Raw genomic sequence first — 18,674 nt, 5'->3', positions numbered from 1 at the left:
GGGACCGCCCACAGAGAAAAAAAATTCCACACCACACACATTTTCATTTCGGATCTGACGGATTGCCGGGTGGAAAAACCACTGATGATTAAGTGCAGTTTTGATCGGATATGTTGATTGTTTGATACGTGATTATTATGCAGTAAGTAAAATATATTATGATTTGTATTGGTAATGTATTTAAATAAGTGGTATTGTTGCTGCTACTATATCAAATATACCTAGGCCTAGGCCTCGAGTGAAGTTGAGTTGAAGAGCCGGTTCCGTGCTGGGAGGCCTATTTTGGAAAGGAGAAGCCTGGACACACAGGTGAAAAAAAATATAGTAAGCCTAGGTATATGAAATTGCAGTGTTCGTTAAGCACAATTAACTTCAGGTCTTATTACCATTAAAAATGCTAATTTAGACTTTAGACTGGGGCCTATATTTTTTTCCACAAGTTTATAGTAGGCCTAGACTAGGCCTACTTACTTTACTGTTTAATTATAGAAGAACCTTTTTTTAAACCTTATAATTTTTTGGTGACAAATATTAATTTAATGTTTATCTACTATGACTACAGTAGCCACTAAAAGTATCAGTAAATGACTGATACTTGATAGGCTACACGCCTTTGATTACTAGCCTATTTAGTATTATGAGTATGACAAATTTAAAAATAGATTTTTCTTTCCAGAATTCTTATGATTTACTAATTTATTGTCGCAGCTGACTACTATCTGGATGGGCAACAAATGTGCTGCGTGCCGAAAAGCTGGAAGTGTTCGTAACGCAAGTCAAGAGTATTTGCCAGTAGAGCAACAAGACGGAGTTGCAATTCAAAACAGTAATCAGAATTCCGCCGTTTATTCCAGGGAGTCCGAACGAGCTGTTAGTTTTTCTGTAGGAAGTGGTAATAAAATCAACTGGAAAATGTCGGTTCCTTGCACGCCGGGTTCTCCGGGTGAAGAAGGTCGTTCAAAGATGATAGTGATGTTGAACCAGACAAGAGAATTAATAGAGAAACTGATGTCAGAGGACAGAAATGATAATTTAGAAGCATTGAACGGCTTGTATGATATGGTAGACGAAGCGTGGAGTATACCAAAATACGGCCGCGATCTTGCGTACGCCATAAGTAACGTTTTACGGGAAGATGGCGCTCTCAGTGTTGTGCTTTCCAAATGCTCATGCACCGATAAAGATATGCAGTTAGCCGGAGCACAGCTTCTTGAACAAGTTATGATAGCTTCGAATCGGGATTATCTCGTGGATTGCGGAGTAGAAAAAGTCGTACAGCTAGCATGCAGTAGAGACGATCCGAAGTTGATACAGATAGGCATGGGGATTATAGAGAACTTATTTAAACATTCGCCGACTACGTGTACGCGAGTGATAGAATACGGAGGACTTCATAGCATGTTGTTTAATTGTAGATCGACGGACACTATTACGCTGCGCCACTGCTCTGCTGGGTTATGCAATTGCGCGATGTTTGGTGGGCCGGTGAACCAGGAAAGGATGATCGAGCAGAAAGGGCCGGAATGGTTATTCCCACTTGCGTTTAACAAAGATAATAGTATTCGGTATTATGCGTTATTGGCTATATGTACTCTTGCAGCAAACAGTGATATACAACGCGCCGTTGTCAACTCCGGTACGTTAGATTTAGTGGAACCTTTCGTAACGTCGCATAACCCTGATGGTTTTGCCAAGAGTGACAAGGCACATGCTCAAGGGAGGTCTGAAGGATGGTTGCGACTTTTGATTCCGATGTTGATGTGTGAACGAAGAGAAGCGCAATGTCTTGCAGCATTTCACTTTGCGATGGAGGCGAGGATAAAAGTTGAACAAGCAAGAACAGAGGTAATTTTTGTTTATTGTAAACATTACATTCTTGAATTAATAGATAAAATATATTATAATACAATGTTATTACTGTATTAAGTTATTTTTTTTCAAAAGGAAAAACATTTTTGCTAACCCTTTTCACAACTTACTGACACAACTTGAACCTAAAAAAATTTTTGTTTGACATCTAATTAAAACAATTAATGTTCACTCATTTTTGTCTAATATTGCTAAATCTATGCAAGACTGAATTGCATCTGGAACATTGATTTTCTAATGTTAATTTGCATATTTCTGCATTGAATATTACTCTCAACTGAGAGTACAGTACTATCGTTATATGGTAATAAGTCTGTGCAATGACAACAATATTCCCTTATTCAATATTACTAGGCCTACATATCAAGTCAATTTCATTCAATTGCTATACTGAATTTTCAATATAACTAAGCCGTACAATTATAACAAAACATTGTTTTTATTTTAATTAAATGGCTCTTGTGTGTGACAAAATATACTCTACATCCAGTATTCAATTTACCTAGGTATTTTAATCTTACTTTTTGGACAAATGTTTCAAACATATTATAAACTGACACACAGTAAGCTGATAGAGAAAGGAGTATTTATTTTACTGTAAAGAGGAGTAGAAAATATCTGAGTATTTATTTGAATAAATGCCCTGCTTTGAATAAACAGCTCCCTCGAATAAACTCTCCCATAGAACATCATTTTAAATAAACGCCCCCCCCCCCTCCCTCGAATTGATTTGAATAAATACCCGCCACTTGCATAAAATATTGTAAAATCACAAACACATTTCTATTTGTAGTAGAATTCATTGATTGACATGATCTACAATCTACCAAGCATTTTGATACTAACTTCTCGATATTAATTGTGTTGCATTTATTCAAATCTATGGGGTATTTATTTGATTATACAATGTTACCATATTACACTATAAAAATAAATGCCCCCCTCGAATAAATGTTCCCCTAACAACCCTCCTGAACAACAAACGCCGCAGGTAAGTATTTATGAACCAAATATACTGTACTGTGATACAGTAGTAGTAGTAGTTAGTAGTTTTCACCTTTCATTATTGTTTTTAACCACACAGTAGATTTATAATTATAATCTTTGATTTTCCAAAAACCACATCAATAAATGAGGAAGGAGGAAGTATTATATTGTAGATTGTAATTAAATATGAAATATCGTTTTCAGTTGATCGATTTTACAGACTCACGATTTGGCTCAATGTGTGAATCATTGATGTCAACTCATACTGTATGTACTGAGAGTTTAAACATAAATAATGTACAAAGTTCAATCAGTTTCATAGACATTAATAATAAAAGCCCACTGAGTTTAATGTTTATACTGTAGTAATAGTATAGATAAAAGATGATTAATATTCTAATTACTATGCAAAATTGTCAAATAATAATAGAGGTTTCACATAAATAGAGGTTGGCAATAGTTTTAAAAGATACTGTACACTATGCATCCTCATCCCACTGTTCATTTCGCAGAAATGTATCCCTTTATAGGACTGGAGGTTGCCTAAATAGGAGATACTGTACATGTTACTTTATGCAGTCCCACAGTCATTCTTCACGATCATTTGGCCTTTTGTTATACTGTAGGTTATTAGATCAACTCGGTGAGGATCCCGCCAATAATTTCCAAAAGATCTCACTCATATACTGAGACAGTCTAGATAGAAGGAGGGGGTAAGGAGTATTGATATCAGAAGTTTTAAAAAACTTGCCTCAGTCTTATCGACACTCTAAAAATATAGTTTTTTATGGTGGCACAGTGTACATTATGAAAAAATGTTAAATCCATGACACAGGTATTTGTATCGTGATTGAAAGTGTTTTATGTCAAATCAACATTTTGAGAATTCCATCATGTACTATTATTTTATTAAATGCCTGTCTGTGAAATTAAATGCCTAAAATTAATACAGTACAGTCAGCTCTCTCAAAACACACAGAAAAATAAGTAAAAGTAAATGAAATACAAACAATACTATTATGGAGTTTTATTGACGATCATTTTGGAAATTGGTTTAGGTACCGTGTCCGAAAAAACCACGAAAATTATTAACACCTTTGTAGATTAACCTTTTAAACCAATTTTGTTAGAAAACTACTTATTTAATATTCTAACAGCACAAACCAATTAAATAAAAAGTGTTAATTTTGACACCAAAAACAAGTGTTAAAATCCTTGAATTATCAATCGTTCCAAGTCATGTGAGAATGTAAAATGTGAAAAATGTTTTGTTTAGCTGTTTATTAGAATAAATTTAATTTTCAGTTTTTCAGCTGGTGCAAATGAATTATTCATCTGAAAAGGTCATGTGTCGCAGTAACAGATAAAAACATAGACAAAAATTACTTAGCGCAGTATCAAGGACAAATTGTAAATTACTGTTGTTTAAAATGTAATTTAAACTGCTTGCAGAATCGACGGGATTGTATGAAATTCATGATTTGCCATACTGTATCTCAACCCAATCTACACAGTTAGATATTATTGTAACTGTGCAGTTTTCATCATTAATATGGATTTTAAAAAAATTCTGCCATTGGATCTCTTTATCATCATCATCTCATTATTATCATCATCATCATCATCATCATCTTCATCACCAACATCATCATCATAATCATCTTCATCACCAACATCATCATCATAATCATCTTCATCATTATCATCATAAGCATCATTATCATCATCAGAACATCATAATCAGACATTATCATAATCATCATCATAATCACAACATCATTCATAATCAGACATTATCATCATCACCATTATCATCATCATCATCATCATCATCAGCTTGACAATTAATATCTATTCTCCTTTATTGCTGCGTGCAAAAGGTTGACGTTACTTTTTTAATCACAGGCTATGATGACTAAGGTGTTTTCTTTGCTAATCAACATATTAAGAAAGTCTGTTTAGATTATATCTTAGTAGAAACAATAACAGTGGAACACTAGTATTTGCTAACACATTTGTCTTTTTCATTAACATGTTTACCATCTTCGTTCCCTCCGGCGGCATTTTCAGATTTATAAAATAATGAGAATTTTTATAGTATAGTAATTCCAAAATGTTGTTAATACTGCGTCTTTAGGGAAAATCCTTCGGAGAGACTTGAAGTCATTTCCTTTAATTTATTCTCAGAAATTATTCTTTATATTCATTTGGTGTAATACCTTACTGATTAAAATATGAGGTATATACTGTATTCATACAGTAGAATTTGTTCAGATGAATCGTGTTGAACTTTGCCAGAACAAATTTGCTTAAGGAGAGAAAATCTGCTTGGAAAGCGATGTCTTTTTAAAGAAAAAATGTGTACATTAGAACACATTTTTATTTAAGAGCAGTGGGGGCGGATCAAGGATTTTGAAATAGAGGGTGGGAGGACAGGGCCTAAAAAGTAGTGAAATAAAGTGCTGAACTTATTTTATGTCCTATCTGTTGCATTACAATTACCCTGAAGCAAAAGTCTTGTTATAAAGAAATTATTTTTTGAGGTACTGTAAAATCTGAAGTTCATTATAGTGATGTGATTTCTTAGTTCCATGTTGTGTCATTTTTTTTTGGCTTGTCTGTTAAGTTCTATTCTAGTCAACAGCCATACATTTTCTACAAATGAAAAGTATTCTTTGTCACACTCCAGCGATTAAATTGCTCCGACTAATCGTTATTAGGACAAAGTTCATTTTATTTATGCTTGACTGTAGATATTTTTTCTAAGACGCGAGAACAAATCTTGATTCAGTTTACCATAAGAAAAAAAAATAGTTCCAATTACAGAGGTTAGTCAGTATGTTGTATGTTAAATGTACGTGTTTTAATTTTGCACGCATGACTGGACAAGTTCAAAACGAATAAAATCTATGTGATTTTGTAATCTGTCAGAGAATTATGTGATAATTTTAAGAAAATGTTCTTTTTGGGACAATGTTAGTAATCCTTTTTATCATAACATTCTTTCTTCTTAAACGCTAGTCGTATTCTAACTTGTGTTCGCCACTCTGTACATTTTTGACCAACCATGTGTATACTGTGGTCCGCATGTGAAACGTTTTGTTTCTTCTGAATATAACATTACTCATATAAAATTCAAATATTATATTTATATGATTCTACAGCAAGTAAATTTTATTGAATTTGGAATTAGTGATAAACAGAAATCCTGGTACCAGGATTTGAATAAAGGACACTGAGATTGTAATATTTTAATTGATTATGGAGTTTTTCATACATGGTACAATCTACTGTAAGATGTAATGGCAATCCTCATCATAATACTACTTGATCGTAATTACCCATAATTCAGTATTAAGCGTAATGCAATGCGACCTTGAAAAACTCATATCTGTCTGCCGATGACCAAGTGAGATTATCGTAAATAACCGTAAACTGATGGGTTTACAAATCGTTATCGTGCACGGCTTCTGAAAACTCGTAGACTGTTGAAATCTATACGGTTTGACTAGAGTAGGCAATCCAACATAGTAGAATATAATGTGTGTTCTGTTTGTATTGAAAATTGTGTAGTTTATCTTACACTCTACAGAAATTTAATCAAACTCAAAATGTTTGTTCTTGGACAAATAATTATTTCTTAGTGACATTAGTAATACATTTATAATCTTGAATAATTATAATATTATATTCTAATAAATCTTACACTTTATATATATAAATAATTATATATTATACTCTATTATAATTAATACATTGAAATTAAGTCTTAGACTTAACTTATTTTGAATATCAAATTAGGATTTGAGATTCATGAATATTAATAATTAGATATTTGAATTATAAATAATTATAATACTACTGTATATTCTAATAAGTAATACATTAATTTAAATCTTAGTCTTACTTTATATCAAATTAGGATTTAAGATTAATTTTACTATTTGAAATATAAATAATTATAATTCTATATATTCTAATATATTGAATTAAATTTTAGACTTAACTTATTTTTAATACAGTACTGAGTACATCAGATTATAATTAGAGATGAATATTATAATTTCGGTAATAATTGGATTTTGAAATATAAATAATTGTAATACTTATTCTAATATATTGATTTAACTCTTACTTCAAATTATGATTTAAATGTATTATTTGAGATATAAATAATTATAATACTATATATATTACTGTAATATATTTATTTATATCTTAGACTTAAGTTTGAATATATCAAATTAGGATTTGAGATAATATTAACATTTGATATTTTGAATATTGATTTCTAATTGTGAAAGTACATTGGCTTTAGGTTGTAATTACCAGCGCTACTTACAGTATTTACTCTTTGTTTATGAATATTAAACGATAGCCTATCATCACATCAGCCCTCATAATAATATAGCCTTTAGGAGAAGGATACAATTAAACTTTATCTAAAAATATGAAACTGATTTTATTGCTTTGCATACAATGGTGTACAACAATAAGACAAGTTATAAAAAGTATAAAGTGCTAGAACTGTAAGTAGCTGATTTAACTACTTTATGCTTCCCTTTTTTCTTTATCCATGTCATTCTTGCTTTCATTCTTGCTTTCGAGTGAGTGGCCAAGCGGTTAAGACAGTGGAACCATAAGCTATGCCATAACATCAGCAAGGGTTCGAGGCTCACTCACTCCATGGTTCTGGTGGTAGAATGAGTCTTCTCAGATTAGGACTATAAACCGTAGGTCCAGTGTACAAATCTAGCTCATGTGCACTTTAAAGAACCTAGTACATCTTTCGAGTTGTCGGTGGGGTTGTGTTACCCAGGTATAAATAAATAATAAATATAAATTCCCCTTTATTTCTTGCTTTTGTTCTTGCCGTCTCCTTTTCTTAGACTTGCCTTCCTCTTTAGTTTTTGCTTTCTTTCAGTATTCCCCTTTTTTTTGCTTTCCCCTGTCATTATTGCTTTTCCTTTCATTCTTGCTTACCCCATTATGTTATAAAACTAAATAATTTTTAGTTGGAGATGTTTCAAGGACTTTAATTCATTCTGCTCTGAAAAGTGAAAATGATGATATATTTTAGTCCACTTACATTTTTGACATAATGCAGCATCTAGTTAACATTGCAGTGAAATCGTATTTAATTAAAATTGACAATTACATTTTCAATCTTTCAATAAATAATGCTCTAATAGAATTAGTCACCATGTTCACTCTTTTCTCTGCAGTTAATAGCACTCTAGTTTATTTGACATCAATATCATTAATGAATTCAATTTACCACGGGACACCCAAGGTGACACAGCCTACAGAGAATACCGAGATTTTTCTTTGATGCATGTTACATAACAGTTTGATTGTTAGCCATAGATCACACCACTAGTGTTATGTAATGTTTTTGAGTGAGTGCATTTGATTTGAATGCTGCAAAGTGGATGAATATGTAATTGAACATTATCCCTTATTGTTTAATATTTTACATCTGTTGATTAGATTTGTAATTAATAAAACAGAGATTTAAAAAGATAATTAATAATGTCTGTCTCGTATAGAATCATGTCGCCTCATACAGTGAGCTTAAATCCAAAGAGGCAGAGTTATTAATGTTGTACTATTATTTTCAACTGGCAATACCTAATGGGTTGGCTTGTTTGATTTCATACTTGTAATGAGATTCTGGTATAAGCCCACCTCCTCTTTGGGGCTTATTTATATATGAACCAAGGTCTAATGAATCAACCAGCTATGGCTCACTTTTCAGATGATTAAAGTGCGAGGTTATTCCATGTTAAGTTTTTAAAGCAGAGTTAGGGGTGTCGACTTTGATTAACTAATGGTGGCGTCCTTTATAGACGACATCTCCATTTTTCACTATCAAAACTAGTTATGTTTATCTCAATGTGTGTTGAACCAAAACCGAAAACAAAACTGTATCAAGGTGCAAATTTGTGTGTGCACCGTAAACTTCACACTTTTTTAACACAATATACAGTAGTTACTACTGTAGTACAATTAAAACTGTATGCTATTGTGAACTATATTACGGTAATATTTAATAAATTACCTTTTCAATTGAGATACCTTTAATAATTTTCCTTCCTTGTTTCAATATTAACGATTTTTGTCTGTTTTATGATACTAAACCAAATAAATGGCTACAAACAATATCATATTGCATGAATATTTTTTCACCACTTTTTTTAATCACTTGAGTTCTTCCTGGTCTTTTGGCTTTTCTGCCACCAGTATAATGGCAACCAACACTATTACATTACAAATATGTTTTGATTAGTATACCGTATTATAATTTTTAGAACGTACTGTAGGCCTACTTGGAAATTAAAGAGAAACTAAAATGAATTTAAACTAATTCCCATTAAATTTCCCAATAAAAAAATCTTCTTCTTTATATCATTCCAATAAGGTTTTATAAAAATGGGTTTTTGTGTGTATATTGTACAAATATATATTTCACTTAATTAAACTCAATAAATAAAAAGTATTTCCCTTAAATTGTAGTCATTTAGTTAGGAGATTTTTTTACTTTTAAGGGTAAGTGTTTCCCTTGGTGGTGAATACGGCCACTTGATTTTTCATTTATAATTTTTTCTTTAAAATAAAATTTAATGATGAAAAAGATCCATGATGGTTGCGAAACGTCAATCTTTTTTGTCATTAAATTTTATTTTAAAGTAAACATCTCTTAATAATAATAATATATATATAATAATCTTTTCTTTTTGTTTATTTTGTGCTAATACAATATTACATATTAGTGCTGCATTCATTTTTAGTTTTCTATATTATTATTATTTCTATGATAATAATTAACGTGAAGTGTCAAGAATTGTACCCTGTCCTTCGTTAATTGTATGTTAATTATTAACCTAGCTATCAACGTTACTAGCCATCTCCTTTCCACTGGGATCAATTAATATCGCTGAGATGGAAATTGTCAGGGAATTTAGAGATTAGACGGATTCATACACACAATTAAAGCGATGTTATTAACACCAATTCCACCTTGGATTCTGGAAAATTGTTCATAAACACAGTGGAATGAATAGGGTACCAATTGGGAGATTTATCACTCAGTATCAGTATATATCTGTATTCATCCCACATGAGGCAATTAACAAAAGAAGGAGATGAATTACATCATCTTACAATAAAAAGTACAACATCAAATATAAAACTTTTAAGAATTTTAAAATGTTTAAGTAAAAATAATAAAAAGTTAAAATAATATTATAGGTTGTCTTGAGGCTAGGTAATACTGTAGCAAAATAGTGTGAATAGCCTGTCATATTTGCCAATGAATATGATGTTTTTGACAGTTCTTATGTTGTTTTCTTAATAATATATTTTGTTTTAATATAAAAGGGCATAAATATTCAATATAAAATTAATTTTGAATAAATTGATAATTCATAAGTAAGTAACTAATATTAATAAATAAATGAATAATACGACTCATTGAAAATATGTTTTTTATTGGTATTTTACAACATAAAACTTGTCTTTATTAATATTTCATCAAATTTAAAGCTCATAATTTACATTTATTACAGCAATTAAACTTTATAGAGGCATTGTTTTGATAATTATTACTTTTTTTCTGTAGCAATTATTATCATGTCATGTCCTTATCAATTGTGTTTAATGTCAGAGGTATTACTGTTTTGATGATATCATTTTTTTCTTATTCTTCAGATTTTCTATGTAATTGGTGCAATCGAACCTCTACGCAAACTAGCGGCATCTAACACCGAGATAGCCTCGTCATTTGCCCAGCAAGCGTTGACTGTCATCGGAGAAGATATCCCAGATAAGTTAAGCTACAATATCTCAAGTTGGTCTCTAGATGAAGTTGGACTTTGGGTTGATAGGAACGGTTTTGAAGATTACTCGGAGAATTTCAAGAAAAATAAGGTTTGATTTAGAAGTATACAATATAGTGTAGCTTGGTGGTTAACATGCTTGCCTTCCAATCCAAAGGTTCAGAGTTCAATCCTGTCCTAGTGCCAGGATTGTAACTTACGACTCTTTCAACTCCACTCCCTAAGACTAAGTAAAAGCACGATAAATTATAGTTATCCATCCTGTAATTGGCGAGTTACTTGCTGTTGAATGCGTATGAAATTTTAAAAAAAAACATACAAGCAAACTCTAGCTCTCTGATATGCTATGTCTTCCAAAATGCTTTTTTATCAAATATTAAGCCAAATCAATGTCACGAAGCTACTGAAGTGGACTGAAATAGGCCTATTTTATCAGCATTATGATGTGAAAATGTACAATGCTATTAACAAATATTTTTCTTGGATTTTTTTGGAATTCACTTTTACCAACATATTATTTTACATACTAAACATATTTGAATGTCCAACTTTTCGTGTTGTTCTATTAAAGATCACGACCTGTAAGCTCCGGTCTGGATTTCTGTGTATTGACTGAATACCTTAAAGGTGTCAACTTTTTACCTTATGTTCAATATTCATAAACTCTGAAATGCCATCTTCCTATCCTATTACATCATATTGATTATACATGCATATCGTAGATACTCTAAAGTCCTTTTGATATTCATGATTTAATTTGAAAATCATAGGAGAATGAAGTAGAGAAATATATAATTAGTTTAATACCTGATATTACTGTACGACAACATATTTGAGAAATGTCCTTTGGGGCCCCCCATACCAACATTTCAAACTTTCTACTGTAAAATCATATTGACATAATTGCATCGTTTTTTGGTTATGGTAATCTAGAGGACATTTTTGTATACTAGCACCTGATCTGAATCTGTTCACAATCAAAAGATTTTGTAAAATAAATACTGTAGTACATTACTATTATTTTTTTTTCTTTTAAATTCTCTTCAATTTAAAATAATGGAAATCCATGTTTAAGCATAGCCTAATTATCCTCCTATCTTTATATCAACATGAACATTCATTATAATTCATTCTTTCACCATGGAATAATTCAAATGGTATAATATTTATAGTCACTGAAACATGAATAGAGTAATACTACGTCAATACAAATGGATGTCTTTGTTGTGAAAATGGATAATTATACATTTTGAAATGCACAATATTTATTGATCAAAAACACACATCACAAAGTATAAAGCAGAAAGTATCATATAATGTCTTAAAATGTAGTAAATCTACTGATTGCTATTGGCTAACTGTTAATTATTTTTAACATAGAATAGTTTTGAGCGAATCTTACTACAGTAGATTAATATAGCTTACAATATTTTTTGGGATATTTACATTTTAATATTCAAATTTGATAGTATGTTATTTGTGTGTTATAAAACAAACCCAATATTGATACTACACAGAATAAGTAACTCATTTCAATAATATATTTCCCAATGTTTACATTTTAAAGTACACAAATGGATGAATTCTGAAGTGACCACTTTAAGGTCAAAATATAAAATTAATCCTGATAAATGCGATTTACAGTATGTATATGTCAACACTAGAATATCAATTGTCATTATATATATACTGCTATAATTAGATGATTTCCAGCGATTTATTTGATTAAAATTCCTCGTTATTAGGTAAAGGTAATTGAATAATTAAGTGGTTAATTTATTTTGGTCATGTTTTGTGATTTAAATAAATCAATTCAAATTAGCTTTTAAGTACATAAGTCTAGGTTTTAGATGTCGATTTGGCTTAATATTGTAAAATAAAGTTCTGTCTACACTATCAAACTTTATGTGACAAAAAATGTGATGTGCCTAAATATGGACATGATGATGTCATATCACTACCATATTTGACCATATCACTACCATATATGGACACATTTTTTGTCACATAAATTTTGATAGTGTAAACATTGCTTAAGACATTTTAGGCAATATCAAAACTCTCACTGGTGGCTCTTCATGAAAAGAAACAACAACTAAACATTTTTTTACTATACATTATAAAGTAAGTTTTATTATTGAACTTTTTCTGATTAATAGGTTGATGGAAATCTACTAATGACGATCTCTACAGAAGAACTAAAACAAGACATTGGTATATCAAGTACAATCTTATGTCGAAGGTGAGTAGGATTTGAACCCAGCAGAATCTGTGGGTTTTGTGAGTGAACATCATTAAACCACTAAGCTCAAACTGTAAAGCTCTGTCCACACTATCAAACTTTATGTGACAAAAAAATGTGATGTGCCCATATAAGACATACCATATTTGGGCATATCACTACCATATTTGGGCATATCACTACCATATTTGGGCATATCACACTAGGGTGTGTTCATAAATCTTCAGGGGCCTGAAGTTTTTGATTGATCTGTCCATGCCTAGCAAGGTTTCAGCGGCAGAGTTGCCCCGCCAAATATGCAGGGTCCTTTAGTGACCTTAAAGCTCTGTCTACACTATCAAACTAGTTTAACAAATTAATGTGATGTGCCCAAATGCGGTAATGATATGCCCAAATATGGTAGTGATATGACATCATCATGTCCATATTACATTTTTTTGTCAACAGAATAGTGTAGACACACTTTAGAGTATAAATAAGGAGTTTTGGAATAATATCATTTGGATCCAAATGCAACTTCACATAAATTTATTTTGCATTATAACATGTACAATTAACAAAGGACATTATGAATACAGTATGTAGATCAACAGGTCTAAAATGAAGTTTCTTAAATTATGCAGAATCCCACACAGTTACCCAACTAATCAACATAATCTGGCAAAGTCACTCATGCATTTATGCGATAAACTGATCATGTGGTTGTAATAATAACATTAATGTTGTACTGCAGTATGACATTCATATTATACATTTAAACATTCAATTATGCCATTTACATTTTGTATCATTATATATCAATAAAGACGCCTAATTGATATCAGTGTATGAATGTGTGTAAACATTGATTACGAACATATAATGATAAGCTCGGTCTACACTATCAAACTAGTTTGACAAAAAATGTGATGTGCCCAAATATGGTAGTGATATGCTTAAATATGGTAGTGATATGACCTCATCATGTCCATATATGGGCACATCACTTTTTGTTTGTGACATAAAGATTGATAGTGTAGACAGAGCTTAATGTAACATTAAAAATGTGTATAACATCCTATAGTCAGTTTCATACTTGTGACCTGTCATACTTGAAAATATCTTAATATTAAATGTTATACATAAAGTCTCATTTGATGTTTAGTATTTATCATTTACACCATATTGTTCATGTGTGGGTATCTAACATTATAAAGTGCATAATCAGAACAGCTGCAACACATTATTGTGTAATGGACTTTTTATAGCATTTTCAAGTACAGTACCAATTTATCTAAATACTCAACATTTTAATACTACCATAAATACCATTTTTAGTAGTGGTTAATCATTGATTATATAGACAGATACTGATTTGCATACAATACATATTTATCCAATTCTTGGAATGTTCTTTATTTACTTTCCAAGTTATAAATAAAACATAACACTGTATTCACTCTTACTCACTCACTTTTTTTAGAGCTTTTTCAGGGTTTTTAGTTTCCAGCCAGTCTGATTTTAATAAAGTTAGAGTAGAGTTAGATTATGTTTAATTTTAAGATGAAAAACAAGATATTGAAAAAGATGATCTAGAAGTAGAGTAGATGTACAGTATTGTTAAAATATTACTTTATAATATTCATTAATATTAACAGCCTTAGGCTACTCATTGTAAGATCAACATTTGGATTTATAATTTGACTTAAGATAACAAATTACAATTTATCTTAATCTTTGACATTTTAAGTTTACTAATTTACAACCGATTTAAAATCAACTCAACTATCTTCATTTTAAATTAGATTTTAGAATAAAATTATAATTAATCTTCATTGTCAACATTGAATTCATTTTATCTATCTCTCTATGATACAGTTACTACTTATGATCTATGGAAAGAATTATTATTTATAATTTATCAATGCTTTTAACCATGTTTTTAAATATTAACTTCTTTTACTTTATATTCTTTTAACAGGAGTATCCCCTACACACCTCAAAAGATATAGACAATAAAATTACACATACTTTAATATTTATAGGTTTATACGAGAGCTTTCAGTGCTTAAGAGTAACTCATATAGCGGAGATCGGGAACTTCACGAATGGCTGAAGAACGTTGGCGCAGAGTACCCACAATATGTGCACAACCTGGTACAAAGTGGTCTGGATATGAGTCTACTACCGTACGTCACGGATGAGATATTGAAGAGCGATGCCGGCATAACGAATGGTGTACACCGGCTGAAGATTTTAGTGCACGCACGCAAAATATCTGGCGGAAGAGGTATAATTTAAATATGGATTCAGTATTATTGATTTTGTTTTCTTTTTCTCTATTGTGTTGAGAACAACTGTTATTATATCCGACTGTTTGCAGCATAACTGTTATAAATAGAGTTGTGTTGAAAAATAAAGAATGAATACCATTTTAAGCAACATAACAATATATTCTTACTTCACAGTGCCTTTTGGACCAGAAGACTACCCTAGAGTTTTTGACAGTCCTCTGAGAAAGACGAAATCGTCCGGTATACCAAAAGACATCCCAGATGCAAAACCACAGAAGACCCTTGATGTCTTCATCAGCTACAGACGTGCTACTGGATCACAGCTAGCAAGGTTCCAAATATGTTTTTATAATTATAAGTTTATTTAGCAAATATGCCTAAAGATTTTGATTGTTAAGTTTATTGGTAAGTATAAGGATAGGTCATGACCTTTCATAGACACAATTTGCTGTTTTGCTGTTTTCAAATATATTTAAAAGATGGCATCCCATTTCATTTATACACTTACTTTTAGTAGATACTATTCTCAATACCTAATATTAGAAATTATTATTGAATAGATTTACCATCACCTCATAACAACTTCCTACTAAATGGGCTAACATTTTGCAGTAAATTGTTTATACTGTGTAGAACCCCACAATTGCCACATTCATAGCCTATTCAGGGGACAATCCTATTCAGGGGATAATCCTATTCAGGGGACAATCCTATTCAGGAGACAATCCTATTCAGGGGACAATCCTATTCAGGGGACAATCCTATTCAGGAGACAATCCTATTCAGGGGACAATCCTATTCAGGGGACAATCCTATTCAGGAGACAATCCTATTCAGGGGACAATCCTATTCAGGGGACAATCCTATTCAGGAGACAATCCTATTCAGGGGACAATCCTATTCAGGGGACAATCCTATTCAGGGGACAATCCTATTCAGGGGACATCCCTATTCAGGGGACAATCCTATTCAGGGGACAATCCTATTCAGGGGACAATCCTATTCAGGGGACAATCCTATTCAGGAGACAATCCTATTCAGGGGACAATCCTATTCAGGGGACAATCCTATTCAGGAGACAATCCTATTCAGGGGACAATCCTATTCAGGGGACAATCCTATTCAGGAGACAATCCTATTCAGGGGACAGTCCTATTCAGGGGACAATCCTATTCAGGAGACAATCCTATTCAGGGGACAATCCTATTCAGGGGACAATCCTATTCAGGAGACAATCCTATTCAGGGGACAATCCTATTCAGGGGACAATCCTATTCAGGAGACAATCCTATTCAGGGGACAGTCCTATTCAGGGGACAATCCTATTCAGGAGACAATCCTATTCAGGGGACAGTCCTATTCAGGGGACAATCCTATTCAGGGGACAATCCTATTCAGGGGACATCCCTATTCAGGGGACAATCCTATTCAGGGGACAATCCTATTCAGGGGACAGTCCTATTCAGGGGACAGTCCTATTCAGGGGACAGTCCTATTCAGGGGACAGTCCTATTCAGGGGACAGTCCTATTCAGGGGACAGTCCTATTCAGGGGACAATCCTATTCAGTGGACAATCCTATTCAGGGGACAATCCTATTCAGGGGACAATCCTATTCAGGGGACAATCCTATTTAGGGGACAATCCTATTCAGGGGACAATCCTATTCAGGGGACACTTCCCTGTCAAATGAATGAGGAGGAATATATTTCTTAGCACTATAGCCAATATAGGGTACACCTCTATAAAGGGGACACTTAGTTAGGTCCCTGAGGTGTACACTTAATAGGGAGTTCTACTGTATTAAATATTGATAAATTAAATATTATACAGTTTAATACAATACATTGCCTTTTCTCTTTCCTACAGTCTCCTTAAGGTCCATTTACAACTCAGAGGTTTCTCAGTTTTCATTGACGTAGAAAAGTTAGAGGCTGGCAAATTTGACAACAACCTTCTGAACAGCGTTCGTAGTGCACGCAACTTTGTCATTGTTCTCTCAACCAACTCATTAGATAAATGTATGGATGATCATGCTCAGAGAGATTGGGTTCATAAGGTATGTAACCAATTTGACACTATCATCCGTTCCAAAAGTTAATTCTTCACACAGTTAAATAACTAGAAAAAAGGTAGAAGCTTAAGCTTGTCTCACAGGAACCCCCAATAATACATTGCAAAACATTGAACATTAAATAGTTATACAATAACTATCTATATATAACTATAACTATAAAAAAGCAAATAAAATAAATGAAAGGAAAGAAAATAAATGAAATACATAATATTAAGCCCACTTTGACACCAGGGGCGGATTGTAATATAAATACTTTGTCTTAGGCTTGGATCTAAGCCCAAGCCCCTCGCGAAAGTCTTGTCTAAAATCTTGTATAATTAATACATGCATACATCCCAGTTAATGCCCATTTTTAAACCATAAATTTTTATAAATATTTAATAATTATTTATGATCCTTTTGTTACAGGAGGTAGTAACAGCCATGGAAAGTAAATGTAACATTGTTCCCGTTACTGATAACTTTCGATGGCCAAAGCCAGAAACATTACCTGAAGACATGAGAGCAATATGCTTCTTCAACGGTGTTAAGTAAGTTCATTCATTAAAAATCCTGTTATTATTATTATTATTATTAATTCATTTATTCGTTCATTTACATACATATTTAAAAAATGATAATTTCAGATATAAATGTCTATTTTGTGTCTAACATACCCAGATGAACCAACAGTAGCATGGACTTTCCTGAGGGTGAGCCATGATATGAAAATATTGAAGTTCATTGAACATCTCTCTACAATAATGGACTAATCTGCCAATCTATTTTACAGATGGATCCATGATTATCAAGAGGCGTGTATAGATAAAATTGAAAGGTTCTTGCACTGTCAAGAAAACATGGGTCAACTCGGAGCAGTTGCTTCTATTATACGGACAGGGGGCGCTGTAGGTGGAAGCAGCATCCATGGTGGTAGCACACGGAAAGAAAGTAGTGGAAGCGGCACCGGTAGTGCCTGCGGTGACTGAAAAACCATCTGCAGTTTGTAACTTTGTACGCGTTTGTCTGTGTGTGTATGTTGATCACCAGTGTACGTACAGACAACTCTCTCAAAATTGGATTCTCTGAAAAACAAAAGCTTTCTTATAACCAGAATTTTGTTATGATCCCCATGGTATAAAAATACTAGTCAAAATGCATTCTGAATAATTAGGCCTTTCTAAACCCAGAGTAGTTTATGGATGTCTGGTTTTGGAAAGGTTGACTTTACATTAGGATCATAGACAATAGAAGGTGTTTGAGAAGTTTATAAAAAGAAAATTGTGTAAATTTTAAGACACATTTAAAAAAAAAGTGTTTTAATGTATAATTTTATGTATACTTCAGGATGTGCTAAGAGGAAATCCCTAGTATTTTGGTTTTATTTTATGTATTGTTGATCATTGTGTG

At 32.1% G+C, this 18,674-nt stretch overlaps 2 protein-coding genes across 2 annotated transcripts in view; one reads left to right on the top strand and one right to left on the bottom strand.

Annotated features, from left to right (window-relative positions):
• Positions 1–18,674, bottom strand: part of LOC144835840 (bis(5'-nucleosyl)-tetraphosphatase PrpE [asymmetrical]-like) — a 95,847-nt gene that overhangs the window by 64,400 nt on the left and 12,773 nt on the right. The gene's annotated exons all lie outside the window — the stretch shown is intronic.
• Positions 702–18,635, top strand: LOC144835814 (NAD(+) hydrolase sarm1-like). The gene is made up of 8 exons (XM_078690910.1): positions 702–1,845; positions 10,567–10,785; positions 12,854–12,936; positions 14,961–15,205; positions 15,384–15,540; positions 17,078–17,267; positions 17,694–17,815; positions 18,058–18,635. The coding sequence occupies exons 1-8, from the start codon at positions 724–726 to the stop codon at positions 18,251–18,253; spliced, it is 2,334 nt and encodes a 777-aa protein (XP_078547036.1). The 5' UTR covers positions 702–723; the 3' UTR covers positions 18,254–18,635.

Source organism: Antedon bifida, chromosome 2 (genome assembly GCF_963402885.1).
Source record: "Antedon bifida chromosome 2, ecAntBifi1.1, whole genome shotgun sequence".
NCBI classification, from domain to species: domain Eukaryota; kingdom Metazoa; phylum Echinodermata; class Crinoidea; order Comatulida; family Antedonidae; genus Antedon; species Antedon bifida.
This window is presented reverse-complemented; position numbering and strand designations above follow the sequence as displayed.

Excerpts from the sequence above, each read along its gene's own strand:
- LOC144835814 (XM_078690910.1), top strand. The coding sequence starts at position 724 with ATGGGCAACAAATGTGCTGCGTGCCGAAAAGCTGGAAGTGTTCGTAAC. Across the intron at positions 12,937-14,960 it reads AGTACAATCTTATGTCGAAG|GTTTATACGAGAGCTTTCAG; the intron begins GTGAGTAGGATT and ends TAATATTTATAG. Across the intron at positions 15,206-15,383 it reads CAAAATATCTGGCGGAAGAG|TGCCTTTTGGACCAGAAGAC; the intron begins GTATAATTTAAA and ends CTTACTTCACAG.